Below are 14,013 nucleotides of genomic sequence, written 5' to 3'. Positions count from 1 at the left end.
CTTCATACGTCATGTGCCTGAGTGTGTCAGGGGAGAGTAAACAGCAAATCAGCCAATTAAATAGTGTCTGTGAACACCGAGGCTGTGAGATTCAGCTGGTGCTACCTAAACATATGCAGAGTGAACGCTGGATGTTCACAAGCAGCACCTTAGAAAGAGCGAAATCTCTGCAGCTCCCTCCAGTTGACTGCAAGGACGTTAATGCTTCTCTTAATGCCGTACATACATCAAAGTCTACTTTCTGTTTGTGTTCTTTGTACATCAACCAATAAATTGACTTTTTGTCTTTCTGCAAACACGGGACTCTACTCACTCTCTTGTCTATTTACGTGGCTCACAAGATTAATAATCAGCCACTCTACGCAGTAATGTGCGGTTAAACCTTGGAAGCACACGACATGTGATGTTCATTAAAGTTAATTTAATAAACAAAAGTGACACTTCATTAAATGAATATATTACAGCAGAGTGCAGTCAGTAACCAGCAGAAAGTCAAAGTAATGCTAATAATTACAGATTTAACAGTAAGATGTTTAATAATTAGAGGTTTGTGCTGCTGTTTAAAGTCAACTAATGGTCAAAGAGTCATATGGAGTTACATATACATATACACAGATCAGGTATAATATGATAACCACCTGCCTCATACTGAGTTTGTCCCATGGACTCCATTAGACCGCTGATTGTGCTCTGGTATAGTCCAGAGCATAATCAGCATAATGAGTGGTGATGTGGGGCCTCCATGGATGGGACTTGTTTTTCAGGCACATCCCACAGATGCTTGATTGCATTGAGGTCTGGGGAATTTGGAGGCCAAATCAACACCTCAAACTCGTTGTTGTGCTCCTCAAACCATTCCTGAACCACTTTTGCTTTGTAGAAGTGCGATTTCTGCTGCTGAAAGAGACCTCAGCCACGAGGGAATACTGTTTCCATGAAAGGGTGTACATGGTCAGCAACAATGTTTTGGTAGGTGGTACACGTCAAAGTAAGACCCAAGGTTTCACAGCAGAACATTTCCAAAAGCATCACACCTGCTGGTTTTCTTCCCATAGTTCATCCTTGTGCCAGGTGTTCTCCAGGTATGCACATGCACCTGGAGAACAAACAAACACATGATGTACAACAAACCGTGATTCCTCAGAGCAGACTAATTACTTCCATTGCTCCATGGTCCACTCTGATGATCAGGTAGCCATTGTTGGTGCTTTCAGCAGTGGACTGGAGTCAGGATGGGCACTCTGACTGGTCTCAGGCTCGGCAGCCACACACACAAGAAACTGCGCTGCTCGGTGTATTCTAGCACAGTTTTGGTATCAGAACTAGTGTTAACTTTGTGAACAATTTAAACTACAGTAGCTCAAGTGTTGGATCGGACCACACAAGCCAGCTTTCATTCTCTATGTGCATCAGTGAGCCTTGACCCTCCATGCTTTAGAGACTTATTTGCCTTACTGATTATTGCTTTTAGAAATTAATGTGAACAAAATACCTTGCACAACAACAAAAACAATAAAACTGAACATGTTTATGCTAGAAAGATTACCATAAAGAAAGTATGTTTGTAAAAACCATAATTCGTTTCCCTATAATTATAATACACTTGGAGGTATTCATAACACTTTCTGGTGGTAAGTGTTGTCAGGAGGTCCAGCAGGTCAGCTACTAAATCAGAAGGTTGGTGGTTCAATCCCTGGCTACTTCAGGCAAGGTACTAACCCCACTTTGCTCTCTGATGGGGTGTGAGTGTGTTTGAATGTTAGATAAAAAGCACTTACATAGAGAAGAACTGCTTGTGTGAACTGGTGAGTCAAGTGGTGCAAAACATTTTGAGTAGTCAGGTAGAGTAGAAAAGCACTATATTTACAATTCCACATACTTCACTTCTTCCACATTTGTCATGTTACAGCATTATTTCAAAATGAATTCAATTAATTTTTCACCTCAATACTCTACACAAAATAAACAAATAAAAATTAAAAATAAAATACAAAAATATAACATGTACAGTATTCACAGCCATGACAGTCAAAATTGCATGGAGTTTGCCAAAAGTCACCTGAAGGACTCTCAGACCATTAGAAACAAAATCTCTGCTCTGATGAAACAAAGATTGGCATCATTGGCCTGAATGCCAGGCCTCATGTCTGGAAGAAACCAGGCACCACTCATCACCTGGCCAGTACCATCCCTACAGTAAAGCATGGTGGTGGCATGTATCATGCTGTGGGGATGTTTTTGTGCAGCAGGAACTGGGAGACGAGTCAGGGTTGAGAAAAAGATGAATGCATCAATGTACGGAGATGTCCTTGATCATAACTTACTCCAGAGCACTCTGGAACTCAGATGGAGCAAAGGTTCATCTTCTAAAGGGCAATGACCCAAAGCACACAGCCAAGATAACAAAGCAGTGACTTTGCTACCACTCTGTGAATGTTCTTGAGTGGTCCAGCAAAATCCCAGACTTAAAACTGATTCAAGATCTCTGGAGAGATCTGAAAAGGGCTGCACAGCTCCCATCCAGCCTGATGGAGCTTGACTTGTTCTGCAAAGAAAAATGGAAGAAACTGCCCCAAAACTTTTAGCGTCATACTCAAAAATGGACTGTAATTGCTGCAAAACATTCTTCAACAAAGTATTGAGCAAATGACACGTGGGACTTGTTTTTTAAAGTGGTTTTGAACAAAATGTGGAAGAAGTGAAGCACTGTGAATTCTTACCAGATCCACTGTATGTAATACCACTTAAATTAGATGATGTGTTTGGCAAAGATGTTCAAAATTTGGACTGGAGTCTGCAAACATCTCTATCCCTAAAATGAATTGTGAACAAAAAATATCTGTGTCCTTATTAAAATGTACTAAATTGGTGACTTACTTTCTCTACTTATCAACTGCTAAGTATTCACTTTAAGTATTTCCATGCTAATCAATAAAAGAAGGACCAGTTGTTTTTTGTTTTATTCCACAGTAACTACATAATAATGTTTAATATCACGTTCACGGCTTTGGTCGATAACCTTACACAGAACGTTAAATAAAACATAGAGGTTTTTGCCAACTCACTTCTCCATGCAGTGAAACTCTTCCGGCTGACACATTTTTGTCCTGGAGTGTTGCCGTACTGTGACGTCACTCGATAGCGACGAGCAACAATGGTAAGTGAGCAAGCAATTTTCTCTACGGCTCTTAAAATTAAAATATTGAAACCTATTATTTGCTACTTAAACTTTATTCTTCTCATTTTAAACTCCAGTATACGCGCTGCCACGTTCTTTCAGACTATTTTATGTATAACATGTGGAGTAAAAATGGAATTAAACATAAACATCAGTCTGCTAGCGAAAGGAAAGGCTAGCGACATTTGCTTTTTTCCTCGGGTGCCGTTGTCAAAGCTCTCAGCCATCTAAGCCATTCATATTTTCGATCGATGATTTCATCTATTTTTCTAATGTTAGTAATGTTTTAAAAAGCACAACGGGTTCTCTGTTAAAGTTTGTTTTTCCCGTGGTGTAAAATAAAGGGCTAGCACTTTCCAGTTGCCTGTGAGGCGCTAAATATATCGCTGAGCTAACTGGTGATTTTGGCTTACAGATATAATCGTCTGTAAGAGACAAAGTGAACTCGTTCTTTAATTTCTACTGTGTTAACACAAGTGTGTTTTTCTTCTAGGGACAAAGCCAGAGTGGAGGCCACGGTCCAGGAGGAGGCAAGAAGGATGACAAGGTGAGAATGCCAGCTGATTGTTTTGGTAGCAAAGGTTTATCTTTACAGTGACGTCTGAACAAGTACCTCGTACCTTCTTGTCACTATTTTTTATTTCCAATACTGTGCAAAGGTTTTCATGCCACATTTTACTCCTAATGAGCCAGACTTGTTTTTTTAATGTGGCATGGTAATGAACCCAACACAACCAACACAGTAAAAGCATTTGTGGATAGAATATTACGCAATGGAACACCATCAGTCAAGGATTGGCCTCCACAGAGCCTGGACTTAAAATATTATTTAAACTCTGTGGGATAATCTTGAAAGAACAGAAAAAATATGTGCATTTTTCTCCATGACTGTACAACAGACGAGTGCCAAATGAAAGACATGAAACTGAATTCTTACCTCTAAAGTGAGGGGATCTGGTGGCTTCCTTACATAGTGGGTTGCATTTTGCTGGCGTCATGGTTTGAGGAAATGGATTGTATGTATTGGTATGTATTCAAAGGTCCTACATAATAGGCTGATAGGATGTGTTTATGTTGTTACATAAGTAGTTTGAGCTTTGAAACTGTATATAATGTTTCCCACTGTTAATTTGTTCTTTTTCTGCTAAATGAAGGATAAGAAAAAGAAGTATGAGCCTCCAATACCCACCAGAGTTGGCAAGAAAAAGAAGAAGACCAAGGGACCAGATGCTGCAAGCAAACTACCATTGGGTAAAGGAGTGAAAAGCTTTGCACTGGGAACAAAAATCTCTGCTGCCAGCTTGTTTTCCTGTAGATCAGAAAATTGACATTCATAATTACATTTTATTCCATGCTTTTATTCGATATTCTGTGTGAATTCATTGGATGCATCCCTGGACACTTTGTTTTTACTCAAGATATCATGGATAATTGGCAGTTTCTAAAGTTGAAATCTTTTCCTTTGTGTGACATAATATTTGTGGTTGTATCAACTGGGTTATATGCTGTGCATCTTTTTGACGTTCTGCTTGTTTGCTTTCAGTTACACCTCACACTCAGTGCCGCCTGAAGCTGCTGAAGCAGGAACGGATCAAAGACTACCTGCTTATGGAGGAAGAGTTTATCAGGAACCAGGAGCAGATGAAGCCCCTGGAAGAGAAACAGGAGGTCAGCATTTGCACCTCAAATACCACACTTCTTTCTGTGTTGCAGGTCTGGGTGAAATGAAGTTACCAAAAACAAAACAGTAGTGTTGGGGATCTTGTCAAAATTAATTATTAATTTAACTAATTTAATTAATTATGACCTCAGAATTCAAATTCATCATGCAGTACCACCTGAATAGCATCTGACTTCCAATGACTTCCTTTTTCAAAATGACAATGATCCCAAACACATTGCTGTGCAGTAAAAGCATATCTGGGTTAAAAACACACAGTGGAGCTTTAATTATGCTGAGGTCTGGCTTGTTTTTGTAACCCAGATACCTCAGCATAATTAAAGCAGCGTGGGATCATCTTGACAGTATTTGTACCTGACTTCATTTTGTGCTCCATGTCTGGATCAAATGAAGTTATTCCAGTGCTGTTTGTGTTTACAGGAGGAAAGGTCAAAGGTAGATGACCTGCGGGGGACCCCCATGTCTGTAGGCACTCTGGAAGAAATCATAGATGACAACCATGCCATTGTGTCCACCTCAGTGGGATCAGAGCACTACGTTAGTATCCTGTCCTTTGTGGATAAGGATCTTCTGGAGCCAGGCTGCTCTGTCCTGCTCAACCACAAGGTAATATTAATATTTTCTTATTTGGATTAGATTAGATTAGATAGAACTAGGGCTGCTCGATTATGGCAAAAATGATAATCACGATTATTTTCACTGAAATTGAGATCACGATTATTTGACGATATTTATTTAACCCTTTAAGACCTACCATAGAACCAAGTCCACCAGAGCTTATATTATTATTTTTTTTACATGCTGTAGTGCCATTTGTGGGAGCATTTCAAGTTGCTATACATCAATACAACTGTTATAGCCCATATTTTAATAATATGTATGCATTAAGTCCATAGTAATTACATAAATTGCAAAAAAGTGCAATAAACTACAAAAAAAATTGAAAATCGCTTTTGTTTTGTTTACATATATTTCTACTTGGAGAAATTTAAGAGGTTTATCCCTCAAAACTTTAAATACAATAAAGTTGCAAAAAAATAGTTTCCCACCACAGGAAATTTATTTTGAGTGTCTTCATAGTTTTATTTTGGAGATACAGCAATTTTTATATACTGCAGGAAAAACAAAAAACAATCCTATGATGCAAATTTGCAAAGAAAACAGCACGTGCATCATTTCACTGTGGGAAGTGTTACGAACAGCTGATAGGAACGGCAAAACGTGTTTCTGGAATATTATGTTTTTGTTCCTGCAAGCGCTTTTTATGCAATTTTTGCAAAGCTATATGTGGAAGGAAACCGTGACCGAGGACAAGCTGATGGCATCAGATGTAAGTACAACTCCTCCGGTTTCATATGCAAAACAAATTATTGCGCTAGCTTACACGGTTCAGATTCTACAGGGATTTAAAAATAGTTACGCAAAACGGAGCGTGCTGCTCTGACCGGCTTTAAAGGGTTAACAATGACTTTAAAAAATAATATAAAATAGTGTGCAACACCACTGAAGTTTTTTTTTTAAACTCTCTTTTCAACCAACGGCAGTCACTCTCCAAATAACTTCTGCTTAGCTTTCCGAGCTTCCCTCGGGTCCTCTTAATCAGCGGTCTCCACCCTTTTTTGCGCCACGGACGGTTTATGCCCGACAATATTTTCACGGACCGGCCTTTAAGGTGTCGCGGATAAATGAGGGAGGGGCTAATAATCGGCTCAGTCATTTTTAATGATCGTTGAAAGCCCAGATCGTAATCGTGATTAAAATTCGATTAATTGAGCAGCCCTAGATAGAACTTTATTAATCCCTCGGGTGGGTTCCTCTGGGAAATTCGATTTCCAAAAAAGCACAGCACCGACAGAAGTTACAGAGTTACAGAATATTATATATATATATATATATATATATATATATATATATACACACACACACACACACACACACACACACACACACACACACACACACACATATATATATATATATATATATATATATATATATATATATATATATATATATATATAAATACAGAGACAATATAAATAAAATATACGAAGGGGATAAATAGAATAAATAGGAATAAAAAATAAAAATACAAGTGAATTGCACATTTCAAGTATTGAGTCTATTGCACCGTTGACTATTTACAAAAGTATTGCACAAAAGGTATTGCACAGTGAGGTGAAGAGGCACTACAGCTTAGTTGTTCCCCCCTCCTTTGTCCTCCTGTTTAGAGGACCAGTGAAGACCAAAAAAAAAAAGTGTTAATGAACTTCCCAGCAGTGTTTTTGACCCAACTCCACCACCTAACTTAATACTCATTGACCTTGGGTCAGTGAGTATTAATCAATTCCCCAAAACTGAATTTAGCTGACCTCAAAAATTCACACTAGTTGTCTTGTGTTTGTATATTATTGTAGGTTCATGCTGTGATTGGGGTACTGATGGATGACACTGACCCCTTGGTGACGGTGATGAAGGTGGAAAAAGCCCCACAAGAAACCTATGCTGACATCGGAGGACTGGACAATCAGATCCAGGAGATTAAGGTACACTATGACAAGAAGCCAGAAGCCAAACTGACGTCTTATAGTGAAGTGCTTCTTTTTAGAGATTAACTGCATTTTTAAACAAATTTCTAACAGGAGTCAGTGGAGCTGCCTCTTACACATCCAGAGTATTATGAAGAGATGGGCATTAAGCCTCCCAAAGGAGTCATCTTATATGGACCACCTGGCACAGGTAAGTCTCTGAACTGTGGGTTTAGGCTCTTAAAATTTTTTTCTCCTGCCAACAAACATTAGTGTCCACACTGATATTAGTCATGCTGTAGGGAAATAATAACCTATGAAATCATTTTAGTGGTTTTGTGTCATCTCTCCATTCATCCTACTTCTTAGAAGTTTTAAGATCCTTTTCAGATCTAACCTTTAAATATTAATACTTTTCTGTAATTTTCAAACTCCACTATAAGGCACTATAATATGATATTCAGTGTGAAAGAAAGAAAAACTCTGCCATCAGTTCTTTTTAAGAAAGTGTCCAAAGATCAGTTTCTGCCTTTAAAAAGAAGTGATAGTCCTGTTTACTGTTGTTGTTGTGGTGGTGATTGGTTGTACAGTGAACTCCACCACAAGTGTTTATAATATTTTAATCGCTTAATGTCTGCTCAGAAATCACACGACACTGTTTGAATATCTCATTTTATGAGTTTACATAAAATCTGTTCTTGACTGAAGACGATGTCAGCAGCATGTCCCAGCACAATGACTGGGACATGCATTGTGCTTTGACTTAGCTGTAAATTTCACTGTCGTGTCTGGAGCTCGCTGGTGTTTTTTATGAGGCGCTGCATGTCATTGCCGTTTCACGTAGAAAGATGCTTTGGGCTGCTTTCCCGCCACGAGGGGCGTCGCCACAGCAGACAGCTCTGCATATTTGATCTGGGAGAGTTATACGCCAGATGCTCCTCCTGACACCTCCCCAGTGGGGCTTTGTCTCTCCTGCTAGAATTGAACCAGAGATGTTGAAAAACACAAAGCTAGAGCAGGGCGATGTGACCAAAAATATTTATCACGATATACATTTGAAAATTTGCGATAACGATATAATTGACGATATAATTGACACTAGACAAAATACTTTACAACTCCGCAACTTTATTAGTGCAAAAAAAAAAACCCCATCAATGTATTTGCACTTAAACAAGCAGCTGTTTTTTATGTGCATTTAAGTTATATAAAAATGTAACAGTGAAAATGCAAATTCCTCGCTGACAGTTTAACCAAAAAACATTTCCAGTGGAAACTGGCCGACATATCCTCAGCATAACCATGTATAACATCCACAAAACTTAAAAAGAGGTTACACACACACAATACCGTAATATTATGTTGAAGCACAGTACATATCACTCCGCGAGGCTCCGCCTACAATAGCCGTAACGCTCCGACAATCCATCAAGCGGTGCGGCTTCGTAGCTTAGCAAAGTCGTACTGAAACATTTAACAGATTTTCGAGCGCCGTGCACATAAAATCGTTTCGAGGTCAGTAAACACAACCAGAGTTCAGACATAAGGCGCACGGGATTATAAGGGGCTCTGTCGATTTTCAGAAAAATCAAAGGATTGATTTTAAGTGTGACGTATTTTCCAAAAACACGGTAATAACGACGGCCCGCTAGCATGCGCTACCAGAAATAGTGCTTTGTTGTGTATCTGACGGACGAAAGCTGAACCAGTTCCACACCAGTGAAGCTGCAGCATTTTTACAAACCAGTTCTGGTTCATGTTTCATTTAACGATCTGCTTTCACCGCCATGCTTTTTCCGACGTGTGCGCATGCGCGTTTTACCCATATTCTATCGCGATATTTCATTTTTCTATCATTGCCCAAAATTATACTGGTATTCCCGTGAACGGTATGATATAGCCCAGCCCTACACAAAGCTATGTATTTTGGTACACTTCATATGTTTGGCTATCTATTCTGTAATTTTCAAGGGCGTCCAAACAAACATAGCAACATAGTTTCACAATTTCACTCTAAAAATGGTTGTCTTGAGGGGATTTTGAGAAATATCTTAAACAGAAAAATAATAGTACGGCGACTGCAGAAAGTTGACTTTCTTTCAGTGAAGGTATTTTTGTGTGAAGGCCATCGTGTCTGTGAACTGTGCAGATGATTGAGTTCCTAATTTAGCTGCTCAGTGTTTAATATTTTATCTTCAGAGTTCATAAAATCCTTTTAACGTCTAATAAAACATTTCCAGTAATGTTAAATACATAATGCATGGAAAGCGATAAAGCTAAGTGAGTAATACAAGCGAGTTAGCTGTGATTATGTTATGGAAAGCTGTGTAACTCTTTCCCCTATAAAGATTCCATCTGATGATCTCCCGTCTACCCGTAATGATGGGTTCTGACGCCTCAGTATAAATCAATAAAAACTTTGTTTGAGGACAATTAGAATAGAAAATTTACAAAAAAAAATTTTTCAAGGGTAGCTGCGTCGGCAGAGATCACCCTCACTAACTTCTGATGCAAAGCCAGTCGTTGTGTTCTGTAAGCAGGCCTGAAATATGACACAAACTGCACAAAGCTTAAAGCATTACTTTTAGGAGGCTTCCATAGGGGTAAAGGGTTAAGCCTTCTTAGAAACTGTAGCTGGTGATCTTTCTGTCAGCAGCCACAGGAAATGACATTTGTGTAATGAGCTCTTTGCGACGCCATTTTTACTGGAAATGTCCGCAATTGAATGCAGGCTCATGGTCACAGACTAACTGTTCTTCATGTTGCATTGAAATGAAAGATTAAGGTTCAAGTGAAACAGAGTCCAGTCCTACGCTGGACTCTGTTTCACTTGGATTAAACTATACTCTTTTAGGGAGTTATATAGACGTGTGGCAGGTATGTTTTACGCTTTCCTCTGTTATGCATGTACCAGGTAAGACACTACTTGCCAAGGCTGTAGCCAATCAGACATCAGCCACCTTCCTGCGTGTGGTGGGCTCAGAGCTGATCCAGAAGTATCTGGGAGATGGGCCCAAGCTGGTGCGAGAACTCTTCAGGGTAGCAGAGGAGCACGCCCCTTCAATTGTCTTCATCGATGAGATTGACGCCATCGGCACAAAGAGGTAAAAAGAAGCTCTGAAAGCATCGGCACAGTGATGCTTTACCTGTGCTGCTGAGGAGCTGGAAGGGGACGCCAAGGTGTTGATTAGTATGTGTGATAAATGGCGGCGTTTTTTTTTTATATACTTTCACAGCACATTAACAGTGCAAGGTGATGTGCTGCTGCAGGGTTTTCGTCATCTCAAGTACAGGATGCTGAGTTTATCAGTTACACTGCACAGTCCTTTCTTACACGTTTTACACTTCATTTTGCCTCTCACCCTGCTGCAGGTTGTAATAGTTCAGGGTGTAGTCTTTGCAATAGGAAATGTGTTTCTGTGACCACAGGCAGCTTGCACAAAGTGGTGGCTGCACAGTGTAGTGCTGCTAGGAAAATATGGCACTACTTGACATTAAAAGCTGCTCAGTTCCCTGATTTGTTTGTAAAAACTTTAAAGGATAAAACAATTCTGAGCAGTGTGTGTCACTGTTCCCATCCTCTGCCCATGTGTCTATTGTAACTGTTTTCTTTTTCTTTGCTTGCTGCATGTGCTGCTCTTGTTGAGCGCTGTGAGATCACTGCAACAAACAGACTTTGTTGTATGAACCTCAGACTGCAGGTTACTAGGCTGCACTATGATTTCGACAGTCAGTGCACCTCCTCCTCCTTTTCTCCTCGATGAAGGTCTACATTTTGTCCAGCACATTCTCCAGTTTTTATCTTGATTAATTCTCAGCCTTCACTTTAAGCTGAATAAAAGGTGCCACACAAATGAAGCCTGTTTGATGGAGGACCATAAGCAAGCCCATGACGGGAGACAGTGTAGGGGATGCCTTTGCTTTTCACGTGGTGTGTTCACTGCCTGTGTTGTGTAGGTACGACTCTAACTCCGGCGGTGAGAGGGAGATCCAGAGGACCATGCTGGAGCTGCTCAACCAGCTGGACGGCTTCGACTCGCGGGGAGACGTTAAAGTTATCATGGCCACCAACCGGATAGAAACGCTCGATCCAGCTCTCATCAGACCCGGTCAGTACCAGTGTGACTGTCACCGGCCTTCCATCTTTATTCACATCCACAGTACTGTAAACTAGACTGACATTCAGGACATGGCTGCATTTTGTTGAGTCACTGCAGCGCTGCTTTTGGAAGTGACTGTTCATATTTTGTTCTAATCAGCCACGAGCAGTAAAATGTTCTTCCTCAGTGTTTTTCCAGAAAAGACTCAGTGCTGTCTAAGCTTTAGCAAACACTGCTCCAAGTCCTGCTTACGAAAAGTGTTGGGAGTGTCATGAGAAAAGTAGCTCCATAAATATCTTCCCTGCATTATTAATGTATGATTGATCACCTGAGTTTGATTAACAAGACGGTTTTTGAGTGAGACTCATTGATCTGCTGAAGACTAACAGACTCGTGGCAGAACAGAGTCACAGTCAGTTTGTGATGTTTTGTTTTCTGTCGTACTCCTCAGGGAGAATCGACCGTAAGATTGAGTTTCCCCTTCCCGATGAGAAGACCAAAAGAAGGATCTTCCAGATCCACACCAGCCGTATGACAGTAGCAGATGATGTCACCCTCGATGACCTCATCCTGGCAAAGGATGACCTGTCGGGAGCAGACATCAAGGTAAGAGAAGACTACAGGCTTTTTTCTCTCTCTTTGGCACTCACACCTTTTTCTTCAGAGTACAAAGAAGCACAAAAAACAATAACTGAAGACAGAAACTGACACATTCTAGCTCAGCACAAGTTTTTCCCTCCCAGTCCTCCAGCTGTGATGGTTTGACCAAGTGAATGCTGTGAGGCTGAACTCGAACTGTATTGAATTTTCTGCTCAATGCAAACTTCAGTTTGCTCATTTTTTCCCTTCCATGCAGACTCTGCCGAACAGGAAATCCATTTTTAATTCACAGGGAAAATAATTTTTCACATTAAAACTATTTTTTTAAACTTTAAAAATTAGTAAACAAATAAAACTACCATGAAATGACTTGTTCAGTGTTAAGAAATTACCCCACAAAGTTTGCTGTTCACTTCCAAAAGCTGAAACTGTGGCTGTACTTGTAGACCTGACAGTTTTAGCTACCAGTCTATTAACCACTTTACTGCTTTAGCATTAGCTAACACCAAGCTCAAATTGTCTGCCAAAGCATTTAGATGGTTTTTAAATGTTTCACCCCATTAAATTTTTTTGTGCATTTGTGTGAAAAATAGAAATCGATAAAGATGCTCAACCTGAAATCTGAATTGGCGTAGGGATCTCTGCTGGACTGTTTAAAACATGAGTGAAATACGAAGCATGTCCAGCCTCTTTGCATCCTAGCAGAGGAGCTGTGTCCTGCTTTCTTCATTTGCTCCGGCCTCGCTCTGATGCTGCAGCCATCTATTGATTGTGTGAGGGCTTGGCGGCGAGCCAGTTCACACTGTGGCTCAGCAAAACGGGGAATAAAATGAGCAGAAAAGGCTGCTTGAAGGAAAGCAAGCGGGGGTTGATTTTCTAAATGATTTTCACATCAACACTTAATTAACTTTATTAAGTTCCCCGTTAAAAAAAGACCTGGCCCAAAGTGTTCGGATCACTCACACAGCTTTGCTGCCCTCGTGTGGAGCGTGGCAGAATGACACATGGAGATTTCTTGGATGACATTTAAATGGAAATGTTTGGGAAGCAAACAATGAGTTTGAATATTAGGGATGTCCTTTCTTTCCTCAGACAAACATTAAACATTAAGGCTCTGTCTGACTCTGACTGACATGACTGTTCATGGTCAGTTTGACATCAAGTCAAGCCACAAACAACCGGCTGTTTATTTATTATAGCTCGTACCGCTTTGTCACATATTTGTATCGAATTCCTTCAAGTAAGCCGTTTTCACGTTCTATTTAGATGTTCGTAGGTTTTGCCTGAGATTATTCAATGAAGCATTTATCCAGGAAGATAAACTTAAGAATCTAAATAACAGCACAAATCAGAGCTGTTATCACAACCAGTCTACGTTATTTTTAGACTGTGTAACGTGCTTGTTTTTCCTCCAGTTTGACTCTTGTTGCTCTCCCTGTGTTTCCTCCTTTCATCCTCCAGGCCATCTGCACAGAAGCAGGCCTCATGGCTTTGCGAGAGCGCCGAATGAAAGTCACCAACGAAGACTTCAAAAAGTCCAAGGAGAACGTTCTGTACAAGAAGCAGGAGGGCACGCCAGAGGGGCTTTACCTCTAACCTTGAAACATTTTTGTTTTCTCTCATCCTCCCCACCCCATCACTATCTATCGCTGTGTGAAAGAGAGGAGGCAGCAGCTGAGTCGCCTCCTCAGAGAGTTTGATATATTTTGTGCATGTCATGTCTGGCTTATCCCGCTCTCCTTTAACCGTTACGTGTTAAAACAATAAATGACAAAATATAATATCTAATCACTGCGTGTTCTCATCACTTTTTCTTTCACTTTGCTGCAGCAGCATCTGCTTCCTTTTCACTTCCTGTAGTCTTCATTGGTTGGCTACAACATTTTGAGATATTCACATGAATTATGAGACTTCTCCCGTTGACCC

At 40.2% G+C, this 14,013-nt stretch overlaps 1 protein-coding gene and 1 long non-coding RNA gene across 2 annotated transcripts; one reads left to right on the top strand and one right to left on the bottom strand.

Moving 5' to 3' along the window:
- Nucleotides 1–404: 404 nt before the first annotated feature.
- On the bottom strand, nt 405–3,117 carry LOC145420494 (uncharacterized). Its single transcript, XR_013901815.1, has 2 exons — nt 3,066–3,117; nt 405–1,096 (listed from the first exon to the last, which is right to left on the bottom strand). It is a non-coding gene; the product is annotated as an uncharacterized LOC145420494 (long non-coding RNA).
- Nucleotides 3,069–13,875, top strand: psmc1b (proteasome 26S subunit, ATPase 1b). The gene is made up of 11 exons (XM_026142507.2): nt 3,069–3,157; nt 3,672–3,725; nt 4,333–4,429; nt 4,722–4,846; nt 5,280–5,465; nt 7,277–7,405; nt 7,502–7,598; nt 10,302–10,491; nt 11,345–11,496; nt 11,939–12,093; nt 13,549–13,875. The coding sequence occupies exons 1-11, from the start codon at nt 3,155–3,157 to the stop codon at nt 13,681–13,683; spliced, it is 1,323 nt and encodes a 440-aa protein (XP_025998292.1). The 5' UTR covers nt 3,069–3,154; the 3' UTR covers nt 13,684–13,875.
- Nucleotides 13,876–14,013: the final 138 nt, after the last annotated feature.

Source organism: Astatotilapia calliptera, chromosome 15 (assembly GCF_964374335.1).
Source record: "Astatotilapia calliptera chromosome 15, fAstCal68.1, whole genome shotgun sequence".
Taxonomy (NCBI): domain Eukaryota; kingdom Metazoa; phylum Chordata; class Actinopteri; order Cichliformes; family Cichlidae; genus Astatotilapia; species Astatotilapia calliptera.
Note: the sequence above shows the minus strand (reverse complement) of the source record. Positions and strands in the feature narration are given on the sequence as shown.